Source organism: Polypterus senegalus, chromosome 9 (assembly GCF_016835505.1).
Source record: "Polypterus senegalus isolate Bchr_013 chromosome 9, ASM1683550v1, whole genome shotgun sequence".
In the NCBI taxonomy this organism is placed as follows: domain Eukaryota; kingdom Metazoa; phylum Chordata; class Cladistia; order Polypteriformes; family Polypteridae; genus Polypterus; species Polypterus senegalus.
This window is the reverse complement of record NC_053162.1, coordinates 126,260,395-126,284,349: the sequence shown is the minus strand read 5'-3', so window position 1 is coordinate 126,284,349 and position 23,955 is coordinate 126,260,395. Positions and strand designations below refer to the sequence as shown.

Below are 23,955 nucleotides of genomic sequence, written 5' to 3'. Positions count from 1 at the left end.
GAAGGGAATCCAGTGTAAAATTTTGCCAAATCAATATGCGGACAGCAATACAAATTTCCATACCAGATCAGTTGAGCCCCGGGTTAACAACGACCGCCACCAATACTGTTAGCCAACAGGGTGCTAGCGGAAATTGGGCTACTGTTGGCCGAAGCCGAAGAAGAAGGAGAAGAAGAGGAGGGAAATGTGTCTGGAGGCAGGAGGAGAGGAGGAAAGTAAAGAGAGTGGAACTGAGGGTAGGAACTTGAATGTTGGCAGTATGACTGGTAAGGAGAGAGGTTGATATATTGTACATGCAAGAGATTAAATGGAAGGGGAGTAAGGCCAGGTGGATCGGAGGTGGATTCAGATTGTTCTATCATGGTGTGGATGGGAGGAGAAATGGTGTAGGAGTTATTCTGAAGGAACAGTATGTCAAGAGTGTTTTTCAGGTGAAAAGAATGTCAGACAGAGTAATGATTATGAAGCAGGAAATTGGAAGTGTGATGATGAATGTTGTTAGTGCATATGCCCTGCAAGTTGGGTGTGCGTTGGAGGAGAAAGAAGATTTTTGGAGTGAGTTGGATGAAGTGATTTACAGTGCACCCAGGAAACAGAAAGTGGTGATTGGAGCTGATTTAAATGGACATGTTGGTGAAGGGAACAGAGGAGATAAGGAGGCGATGGGTATGTGTGGTGTCAAGGAGAGGAATGAAGTAGGTCAGGGGATAGTGGATTTTGCAAAAAGGATGGACATGGCTGTGGTGAATATGTATTTTAAGAAGAGGGAGGAACACAGGGCTATGTACAAGAGTGGAGGAAGATGCACACAGGTAGATTACATCCTATGCAGAAGAGTCAATCTGAAGGAGATTAAAGACTGCTAAGTGGTGGCAGGGGAAAGTGTAGTTAAGCAGCATAGGATGGTGGTCTGTAGGATGACGTTGGAGATCAAGATTAAGAGAATGAGGACAGAGCCAAGGATCAAATGGTGGAATTTGAAAAAGGAAGACTGCAAGGTTGAGTTTAGGGAGAAGGTGAGACAGGTGCCGGGTGGTAGTGAAGAGTTACCAGACAGTTGGGAAATTACAGCAGAAGTAATAAGGGTGACAGCAAGAAGAGTGCTTGGCGTGACATCTGGACAGAGGAAGGAGGAAAAGGAAACCTGGTGGTGGAATGAGGAAATACAGGAGAATATACAGAGGAAGAAGATGGCAAAGAAGAAGTGGGATAGTCAGAGAGATGCAGAAAGTAGACAAGAGTACAAGGCGGCAATAAGGTGCAAGGTGAAGAGAGAGGTGTTGAAGGCTAAAGAAAAGGCATATGATGAGTTGTATGAAAGGCTAAACACTAAGGAGGCAGAAAAGAACCTGTACCGACTGGCTAGACAGAGGGAACGAGCTGGGAAAGATGTGCGGCAGGTTAGGGTGATAAAGGATAAAGATGGAAACATGCTCACAAGCGAGGAGGGTGTGTTGAGCAGATGGAAAGAATACTTTGAGAGGTTGATGAAGGACAGCTATGAAGAGGATGAAAAATGGAAAGGCCGTTGGTCCAGATGACATACCTGTGGAAGCATGAAGGTGTTTAGGAGAGATGACACTGGAGTTTTTAACCAGATTGTTTAATGGAATCTTGGAAAGTGAGAGGATGCCTGATGAGTGGAGACGATGTGTACTTGTGCCGATATTTAAGAATAAGGGGGATGTGCAGGACTGTAATAACTACAGCGGGATAAAATTGATGAGCCACAGCATGAAGTTATGGGAAAGAGTACTGGAAGCTAGGTTAAGAAGTGAGGTGATGATTAGTGAGCAGCAGTATGGTTTGATTCCATGCTAAGAAAGAGCACCACAGATGCGATGTTTGCTCTGAGGATGTTGATGGAGAAGTTTACAGAAGGCCAGAAGGAGTTGCATTGCTTCTTTGTGGACCTGGAGTAAACATATGACAAGGTGCCTGGAGAGGAGCTGTGGTATTGTATGAAGAAATCAGGATTGGCAGAGAAGTATGTAAGATTTGTACAGGATATGAACAAGGGAAGTGTAACAGTGGTAAGGTCTGCGGTAGGAGTGACGGATGCATTCAAGGTGGAGGTGAGATTACATCAGGGATCGGCTCTGAGCCCTTTCTTATTTGCAATGGTGATGGACAGGTTGACAGACAAGATTAGACAGGAGTCCCTGTGGACTATGATGTTTGCTGATGACATTGTGATCTGTAGCAAGAGTAGGGAGCAGGTTGTGAAGATCCTGAAGAGGTGGAGATATGCTCTAGAGAGGAGAGGAATGAAGGTCAGTAGGAACAAGACAGAATACATGTGTGTAAATGAGAGGGGGGTCAGTGGAATGGTGAGGATGCAGGGAGTAGAATTGGCAAAGGTGAATGCGTTTAAATACTTGGGATCAACAGTACAGAGTAATGGTGATTGTGGAAGAGAGGTGAAAAAGAGACTGCAGGCAGATTGGAATGGGTGGAGAAGAGTGTCAGGAGTAATTTGTGACAGACGGGTATCAGCAAGAATGAAAGGGAAGGTCTACAAGACGATAGTGAGACCAGCTATGTTATATAGGTTGGAGACGAGGGCACTGACCAGAAAGCAGGAGACAGAGCTGGAGGTAGCAGAGTTAAAGATGCTAAGATTTGCATTGGGTGTGTCGAGGATGGATAGGATTAAAAATGAGTACATTAGAGGGTCAGCTCAAGTTGGACGGTTGGGAGACAAAGTCAGAGAGGTGCGATTGCATTGGTTTGGAAATGTGCAGAGGAGAGATGCTAGGTATTTTAGGAGAAGGATGCTTAGGGTAGAGCTGCCAGGGAAGAGGTAAAGAGGAAGGATTAAGAGAAGGGTTTATGGATATTGTGAGAGAGGACATGCAGGTGATGGGTGTAACAGAACAAGATGCAGAGGACAGAAAGATATGGAAGAAGATGATCCGCTGTGGTAACCCCCTAACGGGAGCAGCTGAAAGAAGAAGAAGACCTTCAAATGAGTGTCTGCTTATTACTCCAAGAGCTAAACTTAAAAGAAGTGGTGAGGCGGCCGTCTGCTTTTATGCACCTAAAATCTGGAATAGCTTACCAATAGAAATTCGTCAGGCTAATACAGTGGAGCACTTTAAAACACTGCTGAAAACACTTTACTTTAACATGGCTTTCTCATTGCTTTATTTTTGTTTAATCCTGATACTCTGTATATACATTTAATTATCATTATCATTCCTGGTAGCTTCGTAATCCGTACTAACCTCTACTTTCTCTTTTGTTCTTTTTCCGGTTTTCTGTGGGGGCAATCTGTGCAACCACCACCTGATTAAAGCACCGTGATGTCCCTACATTGATGGATTAAAGACCATAAGTCCACATGACCGTCATCGTCAAGTTTTTCCATGTGAACCCTGAATACCATGATGACTGATTGAGATAAATTATGTTAGATAGAATGCCTAGAGGGGGCTTGTGGTCTTGTGGCCTTGGAACCCCTGTAGATTTTTATTTTTTTGTCCAGCCGTCTGGAGTTTTTTTTTTTTTTGTTTTTCCTGTCCTCCTTGGCCATCGAACCTTACTTTTATTCTATGTTAATTAGTGTTCCCTAATTCCATTCTCTTATTTATTTTGCCTTTTTTTCTCTTTCTTCATCATGTAAAGCACTTTGAGCTTTTATTTGTATGAAAATGTGCTATATAAATAAATGTTGTTGTTGTTATGCAGAAACCCATTTTGTTAGAATTGCTAACTGATAATAAAATATTACTAAAATGAACAAGAAGGATATACAGGAGAGGCATCATTTTAGATATAAAAACAAAAGCAAATAAAAACAAATAAACAAAAGAAAATGCCTCAGTTCGACAAGTTTAAACACAAAAATTCAAACGACAACGTGGCTTTCCACATCTAATTCTTTCTTTCTTTCTTTCTTTCTTTCTTTCTTTCTTTCTTTCTTTCTTTCTAACAATACCTTCGTCCAAGCTGAGACTTTGTTCTAAACTTACCTCAACTAAGTCACTAAGTCATTCTTTCTCTGGTTGGGATACCCTATAAACTTCTCTAGAGTGTTAACATCTTTAACTTTTCATGGAGCTATTTCATTGGCTACACCACAGTGCCTTATGGTGGAGCCAGTACATATTGCACACTTGAGTCTGCTCTCTTCATTAAACAGACAAGAGCTCTGAGTTTTTTCGTCTGCTTGCTCTCTGTACTGGGTAGCAGGAGGCCACGAGATTTTAACTTGTTAAAGAATGGTACGAAAATTTTAATATTATTGTTCAACAATTTCCTTTTTTTTAAGATGACTATTTATGAATTCATCTATTTCATAGCCGTACTCTGTAGCAACAAAGTAGCTTGCAAAGTTAATAAGATGAGCTTCCATGTGTCATAATTCTTTAGCTATGTAGGAAATGTAGACACTACATGTGCCAGAAACTAACACCCAACCATTATATTAAGGCCTAAAAACAAAGTCAGTTGGTTATATAAAACAAATAAAGAAGCACAAGTGAACACAAAAGCACAAAAAAGTCTAGAATTCACTTTCATAATCCATAAAACAAAACAAAACAAAGAAATAGGTGACTTAATAGACTGTATACAAATGTCATCTCTTTGCAGACAATATGAAACTCAAATCCCTTAAATTATAACAATAAACAAGAGATTGTGTGTAATTCAGTTCTTGGAGTAGTTTGGATTATTAAAACACAAATAAAAATACTAGAATACATTTCTGCATATAATCAACAAATGTAAATAATGAACAGGATCTTGATGATGATGAGGTGACCAACATAAGGACTTGAAGAATATGGCTACCAAAGCTTTGTACTGCCACTGCTGCAGTGCCTGCTTTGATTACTCAGGGTAGGAAATTAAAATGCTCTCTTGCAAAACCCTCAACTCTAGATTCCAAACCTTATTGTAATATTGTTGGACAGGATCATCTTAGGGAATAAATCTAGGGAGTAAGTTTGATGTGTGGACATGGTAAATATTTTAATATTCAGTTTAGAGATGTACAATTTACGGCTAGGGATCTAGTCTGGTTTAGAACATACAGTACCCTCTACTCACAATTATTTCCACATTAACTTCAAAGTGTAAGAAACCTGCCATTGCAGAAAAGATGTGACAAACATTAGACTGTACTCTTGTCTGTTATTACCTTTTACCTCAATTATGATACCTATTTACCACAGCCACAAACCTACTTATTACTTTGACCACAGATACACCAAACCACTGCTTTGAAGTAAAATATATTTCTGGAAAGTATTCACAGCGCATCACTTTTTCTTGTTCTAAAATGGATTAAATTCATTTTTTTCCTCAGAATTCTACACACAACACCCCATAAAGACAACGTGAAAAAAGTTTACTTCAGGTTTTTGTAAATTTATTAAAAATAAAAAAACTGAGAAAGCACATGTACATAAGTATTCACAGCCTTTGCTCCATACTTTGTCAATGCACCTTTGGCAGCAATTACAGCCTCAAGTCTTTTTGAATATGATGCCACAAGCTTGGCACACCTATCCTTGGCCAGTTTCACCCATTCCTCTTTGCAGCACCTCTCAAGCTCCATCAGGTTGGATGGGAAGCATCGGTGCACAGCCATTTTAAGATTTCTCCAGAGATGTTCAATCGGATTCAAGTCAGGGCTCTGGCTGGGCCACTCAAGGACAGTCACAGAGTTGTCCTGAAGTCACTCCTTTGATATCTTGGCTGTGTGCTTAGGGTTGTTGTCCTGCTGAAAGATGAACTGTCGCACCAGTCTGAGGTCAAGAGTGCTCTGGAGCAGGTTTTCATCCAGGATGTCTCTGTACATTGCTGCAGTCATCTTTCCCTTTATCCTGACTAGTCTTCCAGTTTCTGCCACTGAAAAACATCCCCACAGCATGATGCTGCCACCACCATGCTTCACTGTAGGGATGGTATTGGCCTGGTGATGAGCGGTGCCTGGTTTCCTCCAAACGTGACGCCTGGCATTCACACCAAAGGGTTCAATCTTTGTCTCATCAGACCAGAGAATTTTGTTTCTCATGGTCTGAGAGTCCTTCAGGTGCCTTTTGGCAAACTCCAGGCGGGCTGCCATGTGCCACTAAGGAGTGGCTTCCGTCTGGCCACTCTACCATATAGGCCTGATTGGTGGATTGCTGCAGAGATGGTTGTCCTTCTGGAAGGTTCTCCTGTCGCCACAGAGGACCTCTGGAGCTCTGACAGAGTGACCATCGGGTTCTTGGTCACCTCCCTGACTAAGGCCCTTTTCCCCTGATCGCTCAGTTTAGATGGCTGGCCAACTCTAGGAAGAGTCCTGGTGGTTTCAAACTTCTTTCAATTACGGATGATGGAGGCCACTGTGCTCATTGGGACCTTCAAAGCAGCAGAAATTTTTCTGTAACCTTCCCCAGATTTGTGCCTGGAGACAATCCTGTCTCGGAGGTCTAGAGACAATTCCTTTGACTTCTTGGTTTGTGCTCTGACATGAACTGTCAACTGTGGGACCTTATATAGACAGGTGTGTGCCTTTCCAAATCATGTCCAATCAATTGAATTTACCACAGGTGGACTCCAATTAAGCTGCAGAAACATCTCAAGGATAATCAGGGTAAACAGGATGCACCTGAGCTCAATTTTGAGCTTCATGGCAGAGGCTGTGAATACTTATGTACATGTGCTTTCTCAATTTTTTAATTTTTAATAAATTTGCAAAAACCTCAAGTAAACTTTTTTCACGTTGTCATTATTGGGTGTTGTGTGTAGAATTCTGAGGAAAAAAATGAATTTAATCCATTTCGGAATAAGGCTGTAACATAACAAAATCTGGAAAAAGTGATGCGCTGTGAATACTTTCCGGATGCACTGTATATATATATATATATATATATATATATATATATATATATATATATATATATATATATATGTCAGGGATGCCAGGGGCAACGACCCAGCCAGGACGCCTTGAGGGACCGGAAGAGGGTCTATGCCCACTCTGGATCATGTGGGGGTTGCCATCCTGGTTGCTTTGGGGGCCACGGGTAGGGGGCTTGAAAGCCCAACCCTGTTGGGACCCGTGGTCACTGCCAGGGGGTGCCCCAATGCCTTGGGGACCCTGGACCTCAGCACTTCCGCCACACCAGGAAGTGCTGGGGGGAAGAGGAGCAGGGACACCCGGAGAGCTTCCGGGAGAACAACCGGCACTTCCGCCACACTGGGGCATGTCCATGGGGAGTGCCGGGATACACCTGGAGCCCATCCGGGATGAAATAAAAGGGGCCTTCTCCCTTCATTTGAGGCTGGAGTCGGGTGGAAGCAGGACAAAGCAAGAGAGGAGAGTGGTGGCGGCCCGAAGAGAAGGCATTGTGTGGCCAGGACTGTGTGGGGGGTTTGTGTGCACTGACTTTATTCTGTGTGAATACTTGTAAATAAACATGTGGTGGTGATGAACAACATGTCCGCCTGTCTGTGTCGTCGCGTTCACAATATATATATATATATATATATATATATATATATATATATATATATATATATATATATATATATATATATATATATATATATATGTATGTTAATGGGTTATTCCATATCTATATGTTAAGAAATGTGTTTACTGGAAATGCAATATCTGTCTAAACCATTTAAAGCTGTAATTCCTGTCTATCTGGATACATTGACTTTTTCAGCAAGCTGGCATTCCAAAGGAGTGTTTAAAGTTGTACCTTCTCTGATGATAATTTGTTAAACATTTGTCCAAAATAAAATCACCTTAAGGATTTAGTCTAGTCAGCCCAAACAATGGGATCCTCAGACAACTGACATATACAGTTTTACAGTTCTCTAACCATATTATTTATATTTACACTCTTTTTTGCTAATTGCATACAGTATATCATTTATTATCTCAGTGAACTATTTACTAGCATAATTATTTGTGTTTTGGTAATTCAATCTATTTTGTGCTGAATTTCACAGACACTTGTTCATTGTGGCAAATTAAGGGATTTCCATTTAAGTGTGATACAGGTGATTGTGACAATGATACGTGAAGGAAAATTCAGCAGTGGTTCTTTCATAAGAATAGAGTACATATAAAATTCAATTATGTACATGATTATTCACAAATGGTTTTGGTTTCACACAATGTTTGGGACAATTTTATCACTATGAATTTTCATAGGCACTTTTAGATTCAATAGTCAGTCATTCTCCAACCCGATATATCCTAACACAGGGTCACGGGAGTCTGTTGGAGCCAATCCCAGCCAACACAGGGCGCAAGGCAGGAAGAAATCCTGGGCAGGGCACCAACCCACCGCAGGACATACACACCAAGCACACACACTAGGGACAATTGAGGATCTCCATTACACCTAACCTGCATGTCTTTGGACTTGTGGGAGGAAACCCACGCAGACACAGGGAGAATATGCAAACTCCACACAGGGAGGACCCAGGAAGTGAACGCGGGTCTCCTTACTGTGCGGCAGCAGTGCTATCACTGCGCCACCGCGCCGCCCATATTCAATAGTAACTATTAAAAATCTAAGAAAATGAAGAGTTAGGACCCAACATACAATTGTCCTGCATTACAAAATGACATATTTATGATCTAATATGGCTCGGGTTTTCATAAAAATAAGAAATACAATTCAAAAATATAAAAAAGGAAAAAAACTCACCTGGTAGACAATCAGGAATATTAAATTTGTGGAATTCGTCTTCCCATTTTCTTTGTGCAGAACAAGAGAAGGTCCCTATAATAGAGAAAAAAAAAATAATTCATGGAGGAAGATCCCAATACCATACCATTTTCTAAGCCCACCTAATTCTGAGCAGGGTCAAAAGGGTTTGGAGCAAATGCAGAATAAGGCAGAAACAATCCCTCGACAGGGTGTCAATCTGTCACAGGGTGAACACACATGCACACACACTAGGACCACTTTAGCATCACAAATAAACCTAATATGCATGTCTTTGGACTGTGGGAGGAAACTGAAGCAAACCCACACATGCACAGGAAAAACATGCAAACTTGGTGCAGGGAGGACCTGAGATATGATCTCTGGTTGCCTTACTGCACGGAAGTTGCACTACCACAATGCCACTCGAAAACTAAATAGACAATAGAAAAACAAGACTGAATCAAAAATTACTATGATCTCTTTTCTTAAAGATTCTCCTGTAACTGTGTCTTCTGTAGCTAAAAATAATCTGTTAAGCCACATGTTCAAAGAGCTAACTATTTAGCTCTGTCAATATACCATGGTTTGTTCCCTGGGCTCTCTTCTAATTTTTTCAGACCTATTTTTGAATAGTTTTGGTCTCTCAAGAGTTCTGATTTTTTGATTTTGTTGTAAGACTGCACTTTAGTTGGACCTATATGATATTGTTTTACTTTGCCTTCCGCTTGTTAAACCGCATGTCTGTTAAAGATAACAATACACAGAGTCTGATGAAAAGAATCAATTCTTGGAGAGCTGTGGGGGGTTTGTTCCAGGAATACAATCAATTAGCACCTGAATCAAGATTTCCTTGAAATTTTGTTACATCAGCGTTTTTCAACCTTTAAGTATTTGCGACCTAAATTTTCATAACAGTTTTAATTGCGCTCACCCCAACACGTTTTTGAAATGTAGATGCATATTTTATTATACCTACTTAACTTTTATCGACATTTATCTAACTCTATATTTATTGTTCTAGTATCAGAATGTAGTTTAAGTTAACTTGTTTTGGTTAAAACAGATGTTTTTTTCATATTTTTGATTCTTGTTTATTTTTTTCACATCTTCGCGCCCCCCTTTTTGTTACTTCGCGCCCCCCTAGGGGAGCCCGCCCCACAGGTTGAGATCACTGTGTTACATTATTAATACTTTTTGTATCCTTATTCTCGAATACAAACTTTTGTTGGTGTTTATGCTCAGAGGTAACCTTTAGTGTACAGTGTTGCAGTCTGCCTGCTTTTAAGATCACAAGAAAAGAAATCCAGAGAGTAAATACAGATACTGTACACTCTGAATCCACAGAATCTATCCAAAATTGAAAAGTTCATTGTCATCAAACTTATTTATAGTATCTTTTGTTCTTTTCTATGTTTTGGTTAAATTAACATTGTTTAATTTTATCCCAGGAAAATAAACTAATCTTGATTTATTTGTTAATACAGGTACTTTCCTACATACTATAATGAAGTGTTGTAAAAAGCAGACAAAAGTGAGGAATAATTTTTCAATTTTGTTTTATTAATGACTTGTCAAAATGAAGTATTGTACCTTGTTGGAAGCACAAAAAATGAAGGAAGATACTCAGAATATGTGACAAGTCTGTCTGGTGCCACCACTGTTGCTTTTGTGAAAAGGCAGCTGACCTTTGGTTAGTGTGAGAATGAAAGAAACTCAAAGAAATGGTGACAGGTTGTGGAAAGGCTCTTTGTATTCAAATCCACTCTGGTTTTTGATAACAGAGTGTAAGGGGAGTGAGGGGTTGAGACATTTAAATATACTGTTTCACACAAACAGCAAACCTTTACTGTCTTTAGTCTTACAGTGCACACATGGACAGAGCAAGCTTATGACCCATAACTAATCTCTTTGTATTGTAAAAGTGAGTTACTTTCTGTTTTGGAGACATCACAGACACCAGAACTATGTGCAGATATATTTCAATTCATAACTTTTCCTGAAGTAATTTGATGGCATTTTTGAAATTATAATTATGTTTTCTTTGTTATTTGTATATTTTAGCCTTTTGTTAGAGACATCACCTCAAAGTCATTTTGTGTTCTGCTTTTAAACATTTACTGCCATTTTCTGACTATTTTGCATAGTCTTGGCCGTTTTGTTAGCAATTGCTGTGCTTATCACCAGTCACATCATGGAATAAGTCTTTGCATCCTGCCTGCAAAAGATGTTTAGGTCTAAATTAAAATGAACAATCATTTTTTGATTGCTGAGGTTTCTGTTTCCTCGGAGGTGCAGCCCTTACCCCAACTCCACCTCTCACTTCCGGGCTGGACAGACGCACACACATCCACGCGTTAACATTTATATACACTGTAAGATATATATACAGTATATATATATATATATATATATATATATATATATATATATATATATATATATATATATATATATGTATACAGACTTTGCTATCTACATTTTCTTCTATACTTTTCTCTGCTGGTATTATTGTTCTTTAATAAATACCACATTGCATTAAACTTTCTACATTTTATCTTTATATCTAGAGTGAAGTAACAAGGTAAATATTTAGAGCACTTGTAGCAGTAATAAATGGCCATTTGATCTGAACAGCAAAGTTTATTGGGCTGAGGATGCAGAGCTCTATCCAATAATGAGCAGTGCATTAAAGTAAGACATTTACTGGACGATAAATGGCCTATAGCCAGGGATGTTGAGCCTTTGTATGATTGAACATATTTTTGGAGACCAAAAGTTATATTTAGGTCTGAGATATATCTAAAACATCGTACGTTGTTTGTGCCAAAGATAAGCAAGTGCTAAAACATGATAGACTGTGCATGTCTTATGCATACGGCACTTGTAGCTTAAAGCACTAGAGAATAACGGTCTGTGTATACATCACTCATAATGTACTTTTGTGGTTAGGGTCTGTGTGTATGCGTATATCTATGTATGTGTGTGTTAATCTTAAGGTGCAACAATAGACCAACCTGGTAATAAACCTGATGAACACACTTACCCCTGAAGAAAATAAGTAAAGTATAAGTAGAGGGAAATACTATACAATAATACACCAAGAAAACATTATTCATTCAGAACTGACTTTTAAATGCATTTATAAGAGGTCTGATCTTTTTGTTAGTTAGATGGATCAGTCTCACTTCAGCTTCTCTGCATCTCTCTGCCTTGAGAGAAGAGTGATTTTCTTTGTAAATTGTCTGTACTTGCCTCACAACTCATCATCTTGTCTGTTAAGCAATTCCTTTCTTTGGTGAGATGGATGTGTTTCTTTAATGCAAGTCTCTCTTGCTTGTGGACCTGGCTGTGCTTTAGCAAGAGTGAATTCAATGAAGCATCTATCTCCATTTCCATTACAGATGGTTTAAATCTGTCACTATGTTACCTCTGGAAGTAGTAGGCTCCTTCCAGTCTTTGTTGTGGTCTACATTCTAGGCAATATGGTGCTTTCTATAGAGTAGAAGTCAAAGCAAGGCTTTTGCTGAAGGAGAAGACAGGCAGAGAGCAGATAACTAGTGTAGACAGAGGGTTATAAAATTATTACTAACTAACTAGGATGGTTAATGGTGCATGGGTATGATATCTCTGATCCTGGTTATTCAAGCACCAGTGTCAATCAATTCTGATTCATGTCGTTTTATCAGACAGAGATTCAAATGGAGCACTGCACAGAGATTGATCTTTGGTTGATGTTAAGTGTTACATCTCAGTGAATGGGAGAGGTAGCTTATGTTTTTACCTGCATCTTTAAGTCCCATGTGCCATAACAAAGGGCAGAAGGCAATGCAACTTTGTCCTACAATATTAATGTGGAAAGGGAATGCTAATTTTCCTTTCTTATGCATGGACTATTTTCTGAAACAGCCTCTAGTACTATACCTCTATGCACAAATTTGAAAATTATTTAATTATGGGCACAAAATGAATGTATAGAAAGAGAATTTTGGTACCTCACCAATGCCAGTATATCCTAGAAACATTCTATTTTTCTAGCATGAAAATGAGTCCACATACTTGTAAAACATGATTCCAATTATATTTCTGTGTAAAAAAAAAGTTTCGCTTTAATGGGGTGTATACTTCATTAAGAAAATAAAGTGGTTCAAGAGGGAAAAAAACACTGTTGGAATGAGCAATGATCATTGGAACATCTTATAGACTATCACCAAAGGGTATACATTGATGGACTTACAATCTCCAGTTCCCAGCATCTTATAGAAAGGTTCATTGCAGTGGTATTTGATCACTGACTGATAGAAGTTGTCGATCTCATTTCCCTTCAGGAACTCCACGTTGCCATTTAAAAGTGGAAGAGGTTTACCACAATCTATGACTATACAAGGAGAAAAGAGAGACCTTTTAACACAACAAATCAATCGTTAGTAAATCCCCATGCTGTACTATGACTTTGGCTAGTGGTTAAGTGATTTTGCTATTACCACTTTAATGTTGATACACCGAGTAGCACTTTTATTAGGCTCAGTTACTATTCCAAAGTTAATGACTGCTGTTGCAGTGCCAGAATCTCACATTCTGCAAATAGGCAAGTACCCGTGGAAAGAGTGTGGGTGTATAGTTTTAGAGGAAGAATGGGAAAGATTTGATTTAAATGGCTTGGAGTGTGGCATGGTCATGGGCACCAAACATACCAACATGAGTGTATCAGGGACAGCAGCCATGCTGGGTTTTTATGTTGGGCAGTGACACAAGTGTGTTTAGAATGACTATCACCCAAAAAAACCTTAAAATTGATTGTGTGGTAGGACACAAACTGTCTTGTGTTAGCCAAAAGAGGTTAACACAACTTTTGCTGAATATCAGAAGTGGCTATACCATCATTTTTATGCAAACAGAGATTATGATGTGACATGGTTGAAGTGTTTAAATTTAATGAAGACGATTAGTATAAAACTGGATTTAAGGTCATAAGTTCCTGGATGCCTTCCTGCCTGCTGTCAGTGATATAGTCTAGTGTACATTTAATGGTGTGGCGAGTATTTTTGTGGCATATATCCTGTTTCTTGACACAATTGGGAAAAGTTTGCATGCTATGTGAATCAGATAAATTCTTTAATTGCTACAGGATTTTCAGGAGTTCCACATTCCTAGGAATAACCTGATATGATTCCAGGAACAAGCATTTGGTCCCCTAGTAACAAAGTTTCAATATTAATCAAAAATCTATTTGAACAAGTGGAATGAAATTTTTGGAGTAGAGATCAATCCATCTCTTTATTCATTTCAATTTAATTTTATGGTCACAGGGTGTTAGAACTCACCTCAGATGTAGAAGAGCTGAAGATTTTCCTAATTAAGCAGTTACTCAGTGCAACTATTTAGTGCAAGTAGTAAAATTGTGAAACAGTAAATGTACAAGAACAAGACTGAAGCACTATAAAATAAGAGCGTCGCACAGACTGACCACAACATGAGAAATATATTAACTTTAAAAAGGATAAAGCAAACAACCTTACATATGTTATTAAAGTATAAATGATGATCAAATGTGAAGATGCCTGGAACAGATAAAGCACTTTGAAGTATTAAGTAATATGATTTGTCAAAGGAAATTAATTTAATGCATTCTTTTAAAGATCACTTCCACATATAGCTCAAAGTGGTATTGTTAACATGTTACATAAAGTATGTCTGTAGTTTTTGTTTCTAATACTGTATTTAGTATCTTACATACTAATCACATTGTTTGAAAGCATTGCCTACTTACTCAGGCACTGAGGAAGAGGACGATGCCATTTGCCATCGTTCATACAAGCGGAGAGGAAGCTAGTGATCTCTTTGCCATTCTTTTAAAAAAGAGAGAATGAGATATTTGTGCTAGTCAAGGCATAAAAAACAAACACATCTGACAATTCAAAACACTGTAACTGACTTGGTTTGACTGACCTCAATCATTTTATATCCGGTGTCACATTTTACTCGGATGTAGTCTCTATACCGGTATTTTTCGAAGACTGGAGTTATTCTGCCATTTAAAAATTTCTCAGGTGTAGGACATACAATACCTGAAAATGTACAGAATGTGAATTGAAATATCTAAAGTGAATGGAAATATCTAGTCTGGTGATGTCTCTTATATATTTAAATGACATTTATCAGGTTTTTACATACGGTCAGAGAAATACTCTATTTTCCACCCTTTGCTGTGTCCTGAGTCATCAGTTTGGAATAGGATATCCACCCGGTTGCTTCCAGTTTCTATGTTCTTTGGAAGGACTTTTCCACAAAGTGTTTGGGTATTGTTACCTGGGATAAGAATCTGAAGACATTGATAAATAGAAAATGAGAAAATGTCAATACTACTATTACTATTAATAATAATAATAAATAATAATAATAATAATAACAACAACATTTTATTCATATAGAGCCATTCCTATGCTCAAGGTGCAATGTGACAAAATACAAATAAAAATATCCAAAAGGGAGCAGTCCTAGCAAAATTATAGTTCAAATAATATTAATGAATAATAATACTGTATTTAAGGCAACATCATAAGTATTAGAAACCAAGAAAATAAACAAAAGTAAAATAAGTGGCAATAACAATCACAGTTATAAATTACACAAGAGCAAAAGATAGAAAACAAGGAAAGTGCAGGGAACTTTTAACATTGAACAACTTTTTACCTCTCTTTATAGAAAAACCTCTTGAATGCATTTATTTGGTGTAAATTACTCAGCTTTCCTTAGCAACCATTTCTTTGAATTTTTCCAACTTCATGTTTATTGTGTTTTTGTCATAAGCTGAACTCTGTCATATTCTGATGGTGTTGTATTCATAATTAGTGTATGGCATATTAGAGTTTTAAGTGGAAGTGATCTTCATAAAAAACAAAGACAAAAAATAACTGAACATTTAGTAAAACATACAGAGTGCATGACTGCAAAAGTAGATACTGTAGCAAATTCAATATACTGCATGTCAAAACTGTCAAGGATGAACAAAAATTCACTGGTAAGGTTATAGTTAAGAACACCAACAGAACAATTGCCTGGAAAAGGGAGCTTAACAGTCAGTAATTGAGCCAGATAACTAAAAAGTCCTATTGTGCTTTGAAATTCAATAAAGAGCAATACATCTGATGGGACAGAAGTCTGTTAACAGTGTCACAACTAAACATTGAAGCATAATGGAAAAACAATAGATTTAAGTTTCATTTTTAGGACCCATATTCAGAGCTTATGCCAATATAGCTTTGGTTAAAGACATTCAAAACCTTAATAGGATGGTGCACTTCAGACCAAACAGCGTTGATGAATTTCCTAGATCCTCAGGGATCAATTCCAGTGAGAAAATACAGTTGCTGTCACTCCTTTTGAAGTTTTCATATTTTATTATTATACAAAATTTAAACACAGTGGACTTATTTTTTTTACATTGCTCAACAGAAAAAGACTTTTTTAATGAGAAAGTCAGAACAGATCTCTGAAATGTTTCCTGCCTTGTGCCCTGTGTTGGCTGGGATTGGCTCCAGCAGACCCCCGTGACCCTGTATTCGGATTCAGCGGGATGGATGGAAGTTAGTATTTAGTTGATGCAACTTTGGCTGCCATGACAGCCATCAGTCTGTGTGGACATCTGGGGGCTCATTTATAAAGCTTGCAGAGATGCAAAAAGAGGCTTGAAATGTGCATTCGCAACTTTCCATTCAAACATCAAGATTCATAAAAGGATACTTGATGGGGAGACATGTACAATGTCTATTTACAGAAACGTTTTTGGAGAGACTGAGAAATGACGACACCCATGAAAAAAAAAGAAACCCTTCTCCAAAGGTGTAGGTTTCTTGCGGACTGTATCAAGTTATCTTCCAGTATTCTAAGTATTTTGCCATAGAATGCCATCCAGAACCTGTTGCAGAGAAGTATCCTCATGACGTGACAGCCTGTGTTTTTCATAATGTGCTGTGTTGGGCATTTATTCTAATGGGCAAAAACCTCAATTTTGGTCTCATCAGAACATAGACCTTTCTTACATCTGATTTCAGAGTCTCGTATATGACTTCTGGAAAACTCTAGCTGAGGTGTCTTGTATTTTTTTTTAAATAGTGGCTTCCTCTTTGCCACTCTCCAATAAAGCTGCCGGACAAAAGTTGATATTCTGTGACTTGGATGTTTTCTTGTATCCATCCCCTGACTTGTGCTTTTCAATCACTTTTTCATGAAGTTGCTTGGAGTGTTCTTTTTTTTTCATTGTTTAGGTTAGGTCAGGATACTGACTCACTTTAAGATGTACCTCTCAGATAGTGTGCATTTATAATACAAACAAATGAAGCCCCTTTACTACAAACAGGTGATCTCCACTGAACTAATTATGTGACTTCTAAAATCCACTGGCTGCTCCAGGAATGATTTAGGATGAATACTTACATGACCAATTATTTTATGCTTTATGTTTGTAATTAATTTAGACCACTTGAAGAGATCTGTTTTCACTTTGACAATAAAGATTTTTTTTTGCATTAATCAATATCAAAAATGTTAAATTACGTATGCACAGTACTACTTTTGCCTCAATATGCCAAAGGGTCTGATTGTGCTAAAAAGTGATATATCATCTTAAGATGTTAAAAAGCCACTACTTCAAGTATTGTCCAAATATTTTGATTTGCACATTTTATTTTTAGGAAACTCACCCTTGAAATAAGACATATCATACCTGCAGAGAGTCATAATGACACCCTCCATCCAAGTATGTCTCTATGTCAAAGACATCCACAAACGTAAGGGTTACAAGGAACCCTTTCTCCAGCTGAATGCTGTAGTTGCATGATACTCCCGGTGGATAGGGCTTTGGGTATCCAGGAGATGTCAACACACCTTTAAGCTCTGAATAGATTTCTCCATTGCACATCACTGAGAAAGAGAAAATTAAATCTATAATAACAATCAAACTCATCAGAGCTCAGCAGCATCATATAGGTGAGATGATTATTGTTGTGTAACACAAAAAGAAAGTGCATGGGTATATATCTTCGACATGGATAAAGATTTTATATATTCTATAAACTGACCACGGATACTGTTAATTATCAGCCTAATTTAAAGCAGTGAATGTTACTAACCCAAGATATTTAAACTTATCTGGTTTATAGGTAGCCAGTCAGAGGTTCAAAAACTTCCAAAATAGTTTACCTGCAAAGCCATACCTTAAGAAATAGTTAATATCCTGAAAGAACTACAGCAGCCAATCAAATTAAATGCTATAGTCAGTGTAAACTCACAAGCATATTAAACATGACATAACATCCATCCATCCATTTTCAAACCTGCTGAATCCGAATACAGGGTCACGGGGGTCTGCTGGAGCCAATCCCAGCCAACACAGGAACCAATCCCAGGCAGGGTGCCAACCCACCGCAGGACACACACAAACACACCAAGCACACACTAGGGCCAATTTAGAATCGCCAATCCACCTAACCTGCATGTCTTTGGATTGTGGGAGGAAACCGGAGTGCCCAGAGGAAACCCACGCAGACACGGGGAGAACATGCAAACTCCACACAGGGAGGACCCAGGAAGCGAACCCGGGTCTCCTAACTGCGAGGCAGCAGCGCTACCACTGCGCCACCGTGCCGCCCATGACATGACATGACATGACATGACATAACATAACATTCTCAAATAGTTTGCAAAATAAAAGAAAAATCGCACATAAGTTACAGTCTTAACAGTCTGTGTAAAGTTATGGTACATGTAAAAGTTAGTGTTTTTTTTTATTCAGTTTTATTGTCTCAGTCATGATCATGCTCACCCCATCTGATTTTCAAATAAAGATGTGGTATAATGAAACAAGTGTGCTTTTTAATGAGTGATTTTTTAATTTGGTTTTTATTTAGTTTTATTCTTGAATAAAAGCACAATTGTTTCGTTGATTTGTTAGAGACTTAAATCAAATGTATGTTTTTATTATATAATAGTAACAATAAGAGCAGTCCACTATTCAAAGCACTAAATGCAGGGAGGACCCAGGATTAAACCAGAAACATCTTGATTACAAAGCAGCAGTTCTTACCCCTACACCAGCAAAGCTGATATCAGTGAGACAGCCACGTTTCCACTGTGAAGCATACACAACACACATATGCATGCAAACGTCTATTTCGTTTCGATTGATATTTGGGTTTCAGCTTTCACACATTGACAGCAACATGTAAATCGAACAATTTCTTTTTCTTTGGTTTTATTCTTGAAAAAAAGAACACTTCTTTTGTTATACCTTTTGTTAAAGTGTTTATTTGATACTTGGACTTCAGTCTTCACACATTACACACTTCAAGTCAACATTTTGTCATTATTACTATAACATATGAAAAAAAATTCTGTTTTAGTTATGTGTTCAACATTTCACACAGATTGTTGTAGGCACGGAACACACATGAAACGTTTGTATTTCAAATAACAATATATTACTTTCCAATACAATTCCAGACACCTCACTTCCAGATTAACAGACTGGCTATGAGCATTTTATGTCTGACTGCATTTGCCTCAGTGGGTTATGGGATAGCAGGCTGCCTGCCTGTCACTGATTGACACATTTGCAAAACAAGGGTGCTATTGGTGCACAATGATGAGGTGCAAGTAAAATTAAGGTGGCCCGGCATTACAAATATTTTTGCACACTTTAGGGATTCTAGTGTTAAAGCAATAGCTACCAGTGCTTGCTGGATGGACTTCTGTCAGCGCTTGCAGACCAGCCTGACCTGTGAAAACTTTTATGCACAATACTACTATATTTACTTACAGAGTCAGTAATGGGCAGTAAATGATTTTAAGGCCATAATATATTTTTTAGTTTACTGTATTTTCAGGGATTCCCTACAATTTTTATTTTCAAGCTTTCAGAGAGTTTACAGAGTTAATTATAAGGTCCCGAAACCACCCCCCTCCCCATGTACAGGGCTACACACATTTTACATCTTGTTGTCTAATTCAGGATGTGGGGGGCAAAAGCCTCCCCCAGCAATATCAGACAAATGGAAGAAGCAAGTAATGCACAGGGTGTGATTCCATGAAAGTATCAACTTACTCACACATCCTCACTCAGACTGGGCTAATGTAGGACCACCAAGTAACCCAACATGGGACTAAAACCAAAGCACCCATTCGAAAAACAACAGGGAATGCGCAGAGTCCATACAAACAGCAGTCGTTCAAGGAATGGGGAATGTAAATCAAATCAAATCAAATCTTAAAAAAAATAGGAAGATCCATACTTGGACCCAAAACACAGGTCAACATACATAGTGTAACGTTTGCAAAGATGGGCAAAATGTTTAAGTATCATATAATATTAGATTAGACACCCTACCTTTTATCATTGCAGAACAGTTTAAATACCTAGGTGTAAACTTCACAAGTAAACATAAAGCTCTTTATCAACAAAATTTCGTCGTCTGCATAGAAAAAATTAAACAAGACTTGCATAGATGGTCAACCCTTCATCTCACACTAGCTGGAAGAATTAACACTGTTAAGATGAATATTCTTCTTTAAGCAATTAGATTCAACAATAACCTCATTTATTTGGAATTCAAAACACCCACGCATCAAAAGAGCGACCCTACAAAGACAAAAGGCAGAAGGCGGCATGGCTCTACCTAACTTCCAGTTTTATTACTGGGCGGCAAATATACAGGCGATAAGAACCTGGACACAAATAGAAGAACATACACAGGCTTGAACCGCAATAGAAGTAAAATCCTGCAGTACTTCTTTGTATTCCTTGCTCTGTGCTCCAATAAACACACGCTATCGGCAATATACAAATAACCCAATTGTGCTCCACTCACTTAGAATCTGGAACCAATGTAGAAAGCATTTTAAGACGGAGAAGCTTTTATCTGTGGCACCCCTGCAAGAGAACCACCTCTTTCAACCTTCACAAACATATGCAGTTTTTAATATCTGGAAAAATTAGGAATTAACTTGCTTAGAGATCTTTATATAGACAACGTCTTTGCATCCTATGAACAATTACATTCCAAATTTAACATTCCAGCTACACATTTCTTTCACTATCTTCAAATCAGGAACTTTGTTAAACAGAACCTTCCAGATTTTCCTCATCTTGCACCCTCATCCACGCTGGAAAAAATATTGCTCAATTTTGAGGAATTAGACTCCATCTCTACAATATATAAAATCATTTTACAATCCCTTTCTTTCAAAGATCCAAGAGGACACTGGGAAAATGACCTCTCAATTAATATATCAGAAAAGGAGTGGAAAGTAGCAATGCAGAGAATTCACTCAAGCTCCATATGCGCAAAGCATACAATTATACAACTCAAAATTATATATCGAGCACATCTGTCTCGACTAAAACTCTCCAAAATGTTTCCAGGGCATGATCCAACCTGCGAACGTTGCAACCAAGCCCCAGCCTCACTAGGTCACATGTTCTGGGCCTGCACCAAATTAACATTATTCTGGACAAAAATTTTTAATTACCTTTCAGACAGCCTTGGACTCACAATCCCTTCTAACCCATTAACAGCTGTGTTTGGGGTTCTTCCAGAGGGTCTTAAAGTGGAGAAGGACAAACAAATTGTGATTGCATTCACTACACTCTTGGCACGCAGACTTATTCTGATAAACTGGAAGAACCCAAACTCTCCTCTTTTAAGTCAGTGGGAAACCGATGTGTTATATTATTTGAAATTGGAAAAAATCAAATACTCAGTTAGAGGATCCGTACAGACTTTTTTCAAAACATGGCAGGATCTAATCAGTAATATTTTAAAATAAGTTTATAAAGCACAGAGAATTTATTAATTTAGGTATGTTAACAAGCCTTAAATTTTACGCCGTTTGGCTTGCTCTCTCTCTCAGGGGTGGGGATCAATCTGTTCTTAACATAATTCATTTTTTTGTAAAAATTTGATTGCTATGTATGGATTGTAATAAAATTAATAAAAAAAAATGTTTAAGTATTAATCAATGTCAATTTTTGTAAACTGTTGTCATGTTCAAAATATACTTGCTTTGTGATATTTGTCCTTCCTGTGAGGCATTCCCAATGTAAGTAAATGTCTGCTACAACTACAGGCAGTGAAGTTCATCCTTCTTGTTTAAGGCTTTGGTAGTTTAGCTGGGAAGTTTACAGTACATGAGTAAAAAAAATACTGTTCTGTATTACTACTTGTAAATTAAAAGCTGTTACTAAACTATTTTGTTATTTGTGTGCTGAATACTATATTTCTTTACTTTGTAGTTTCACATCTGCTCTTTGTTAATAAACTGGGCATTTATACACCTTGTGTCAAGCCAGTCTCAAAGTTGCTATATTGATAAAGAGAGGAGTTTAGCTGCCTGAATATCTATTACATTGTAAAAGTGAGACCAGAACTCACAGATACGTCCTGGAAAACCTCTAGTTTTTGCATGCTTTATTGCTATTTTTTTATTTGTGCAGCCCTCACAATGGTATAAAACAGGGTGAAGTTAACAGGAGAGATGAATTGAACCTTACTCTTATTCGATGTTAATTAATGTTGATTTATTTTGTTTTATAATTGTGTCTTTCATTTTTCTATTCTTTAATATGTAAAGCACTTTGAGCTACTGTTTGTATGAAAATGTGCTATATAAATAAATGTTGTTGTTGTTGTTGTTGTTGTTGAATGACTGTAAGCTGCTACCATGCCAATCACTACCACTTGAAAATGGCTATGTCATTCTTTTGATAATTCTGTGATTGTGAAAACAGGTCTGTTCCAAGGAGGAACTACCTACAAAAGAGCGAGGTTTTCCACTGGAAATTTAACATGGCTGCCTGTTCTCTCATCAGTGAGATAATCTGTTACTATTACTCCCTTCAGTCCATCAATAAAATGTAATACCCATCCTCACTCATATTCTGATGATCCTGGAGATTAGATTGAATAGGCAATATTCAGCAACACAGAAAGGGACAGGATGTGTTCAATAAGAATTTCACTAAATCTAAACCCAAAGATAACCAGATTACCATTACCACTAATAGCTTACTGGTGGTGTTCTATATTTATTTACATTTTTTACCTATTTTGCCTGCAATAAATTGGACTTGGCCGAATTCCCTGTGGAACTTTGATCCAAGAAAAAGTGTATTTTGCCTCGAAGTAAAGATAATAATGTAACCCCCACCATGTGACAGCACAATATTTTTTAACTTCTCTCCCAAAATTCATACACTGTGTTGTGAAGATATTAATATAAGGTTTGAAATCTGATATTATGCCATTTTAACAATTGACAACATCCCTCAAATACTTTAAAATGAAAGTGTCACAGCTTGCATCTGGATGTGGCTCAGGTGTACAGTGGACTGAAAAAAATGGTAATCTGTAAAGTGATAATTTTGTTTGTAAATCAAAGGTAATGAAAGTGTAAAAATGTGAAGAATTGTATCTGAAAGTTTAAAGAAATATTTTGCATTTGTTTACTTTATTGTTTTTATTATGATTATCTTTGTCTGGGTGTATAAATAAGTCTGACAAGTTTCTTTATAGGGTAAACAAGAAGACTTTTACAATACAAGTCTTTTTAAAGAACACCACCCTGGTTAGTCAAAGAAAACTTTCATCAGAATTATGACACCATGTATCTCAAATTAATGGCAAAAGGATAACAATGATAGCTTACATTTACATGTTCGACCATCCTGCTGTAGAGTATACCCAGGACGACAGGAGCAGAAGTAGCTGCCAATCACATTGTGGCAAATGTGAGAACACAAACTTTCTTCATCCTCATCAGTTGGCTCAGCACATTCATCAATATCTAAAAATTTTGAAAAAATACATGTAATTAGTAAACATCCATCCACCCATCCATTATCCAACCTGCTATATCCTAACTACAGGGTCACGGGTGGCTGCTGGAGCCAGTCCCAGCAAACACAGCGCGCAAGGCAGGAAACAAACCCTGGGCAGGGTGCCAGCCCACCGCAGTTAGTAAATATCACCATCTGAATAACATTTGTTTAAACTTATTAATACAGTATGTTTCAGATCTTTTATATGTTCCATTAATTTCTTGGTAGATATATTTGAACCTTGCTTTTGAAAAACATTTATAGTAACTTAAAATGGTTTAGGGTTCTTCTTGCTTTTAGTAAATAGCCTGTTTCATCCAGAGTAGGCTCCTGCCTTGTGCTTGATGTGACTCAGTACATCTCTGGAACAGAAACATTTGTGCCAGAAAATGAATGCCTGAATAGTCCAAATATGAT

The 23,955-nt window shown here is 37.8% G+C and overlaps 1 protein-coding gene across 1 annotated transcript in view; it reads right to left on the bottom strand.

Moving 5' to 3' along the window:
• The window catches only part of LOC120535736 (complement C1r subcomponent-like), a 48,319-nt gene that overhangs the window by 5,488 nt on the left and 18,876 nt on the right, over positions 1–23,955 (bottom strand). Inside the window, exons 4-10 of the mRNA XM_039763763.1 lie at positions 23,367–23,504; positions 17,392–17,588; positions 14,841–14,988; positions 14,616–14,734; positions 14,437–14,515; positions 12,904–13,044; positions 8,667–8,741 (exon numbers count right to left, since the gene is read on the bottom strand). Coding sequence (XP_039619697.1) covers positions 8,667–8,741; positions 12,904–13,044; positions 14,437–14,515; positions 14,616–14,734; positions 14,841–14,988; positions 17,392–17,588; positions 23,367–23,504 — 897 coding nt within the window. The remainder of the gene's footprint in view (positions 1–8,666; positions 8,742–12,903; positions 13,045–14,436; positions 14,516–14,615; positions 14,735–14,840; positions 14,989–17,391; positions 17,589–23,366; positions 23,505–23,955) is intronic.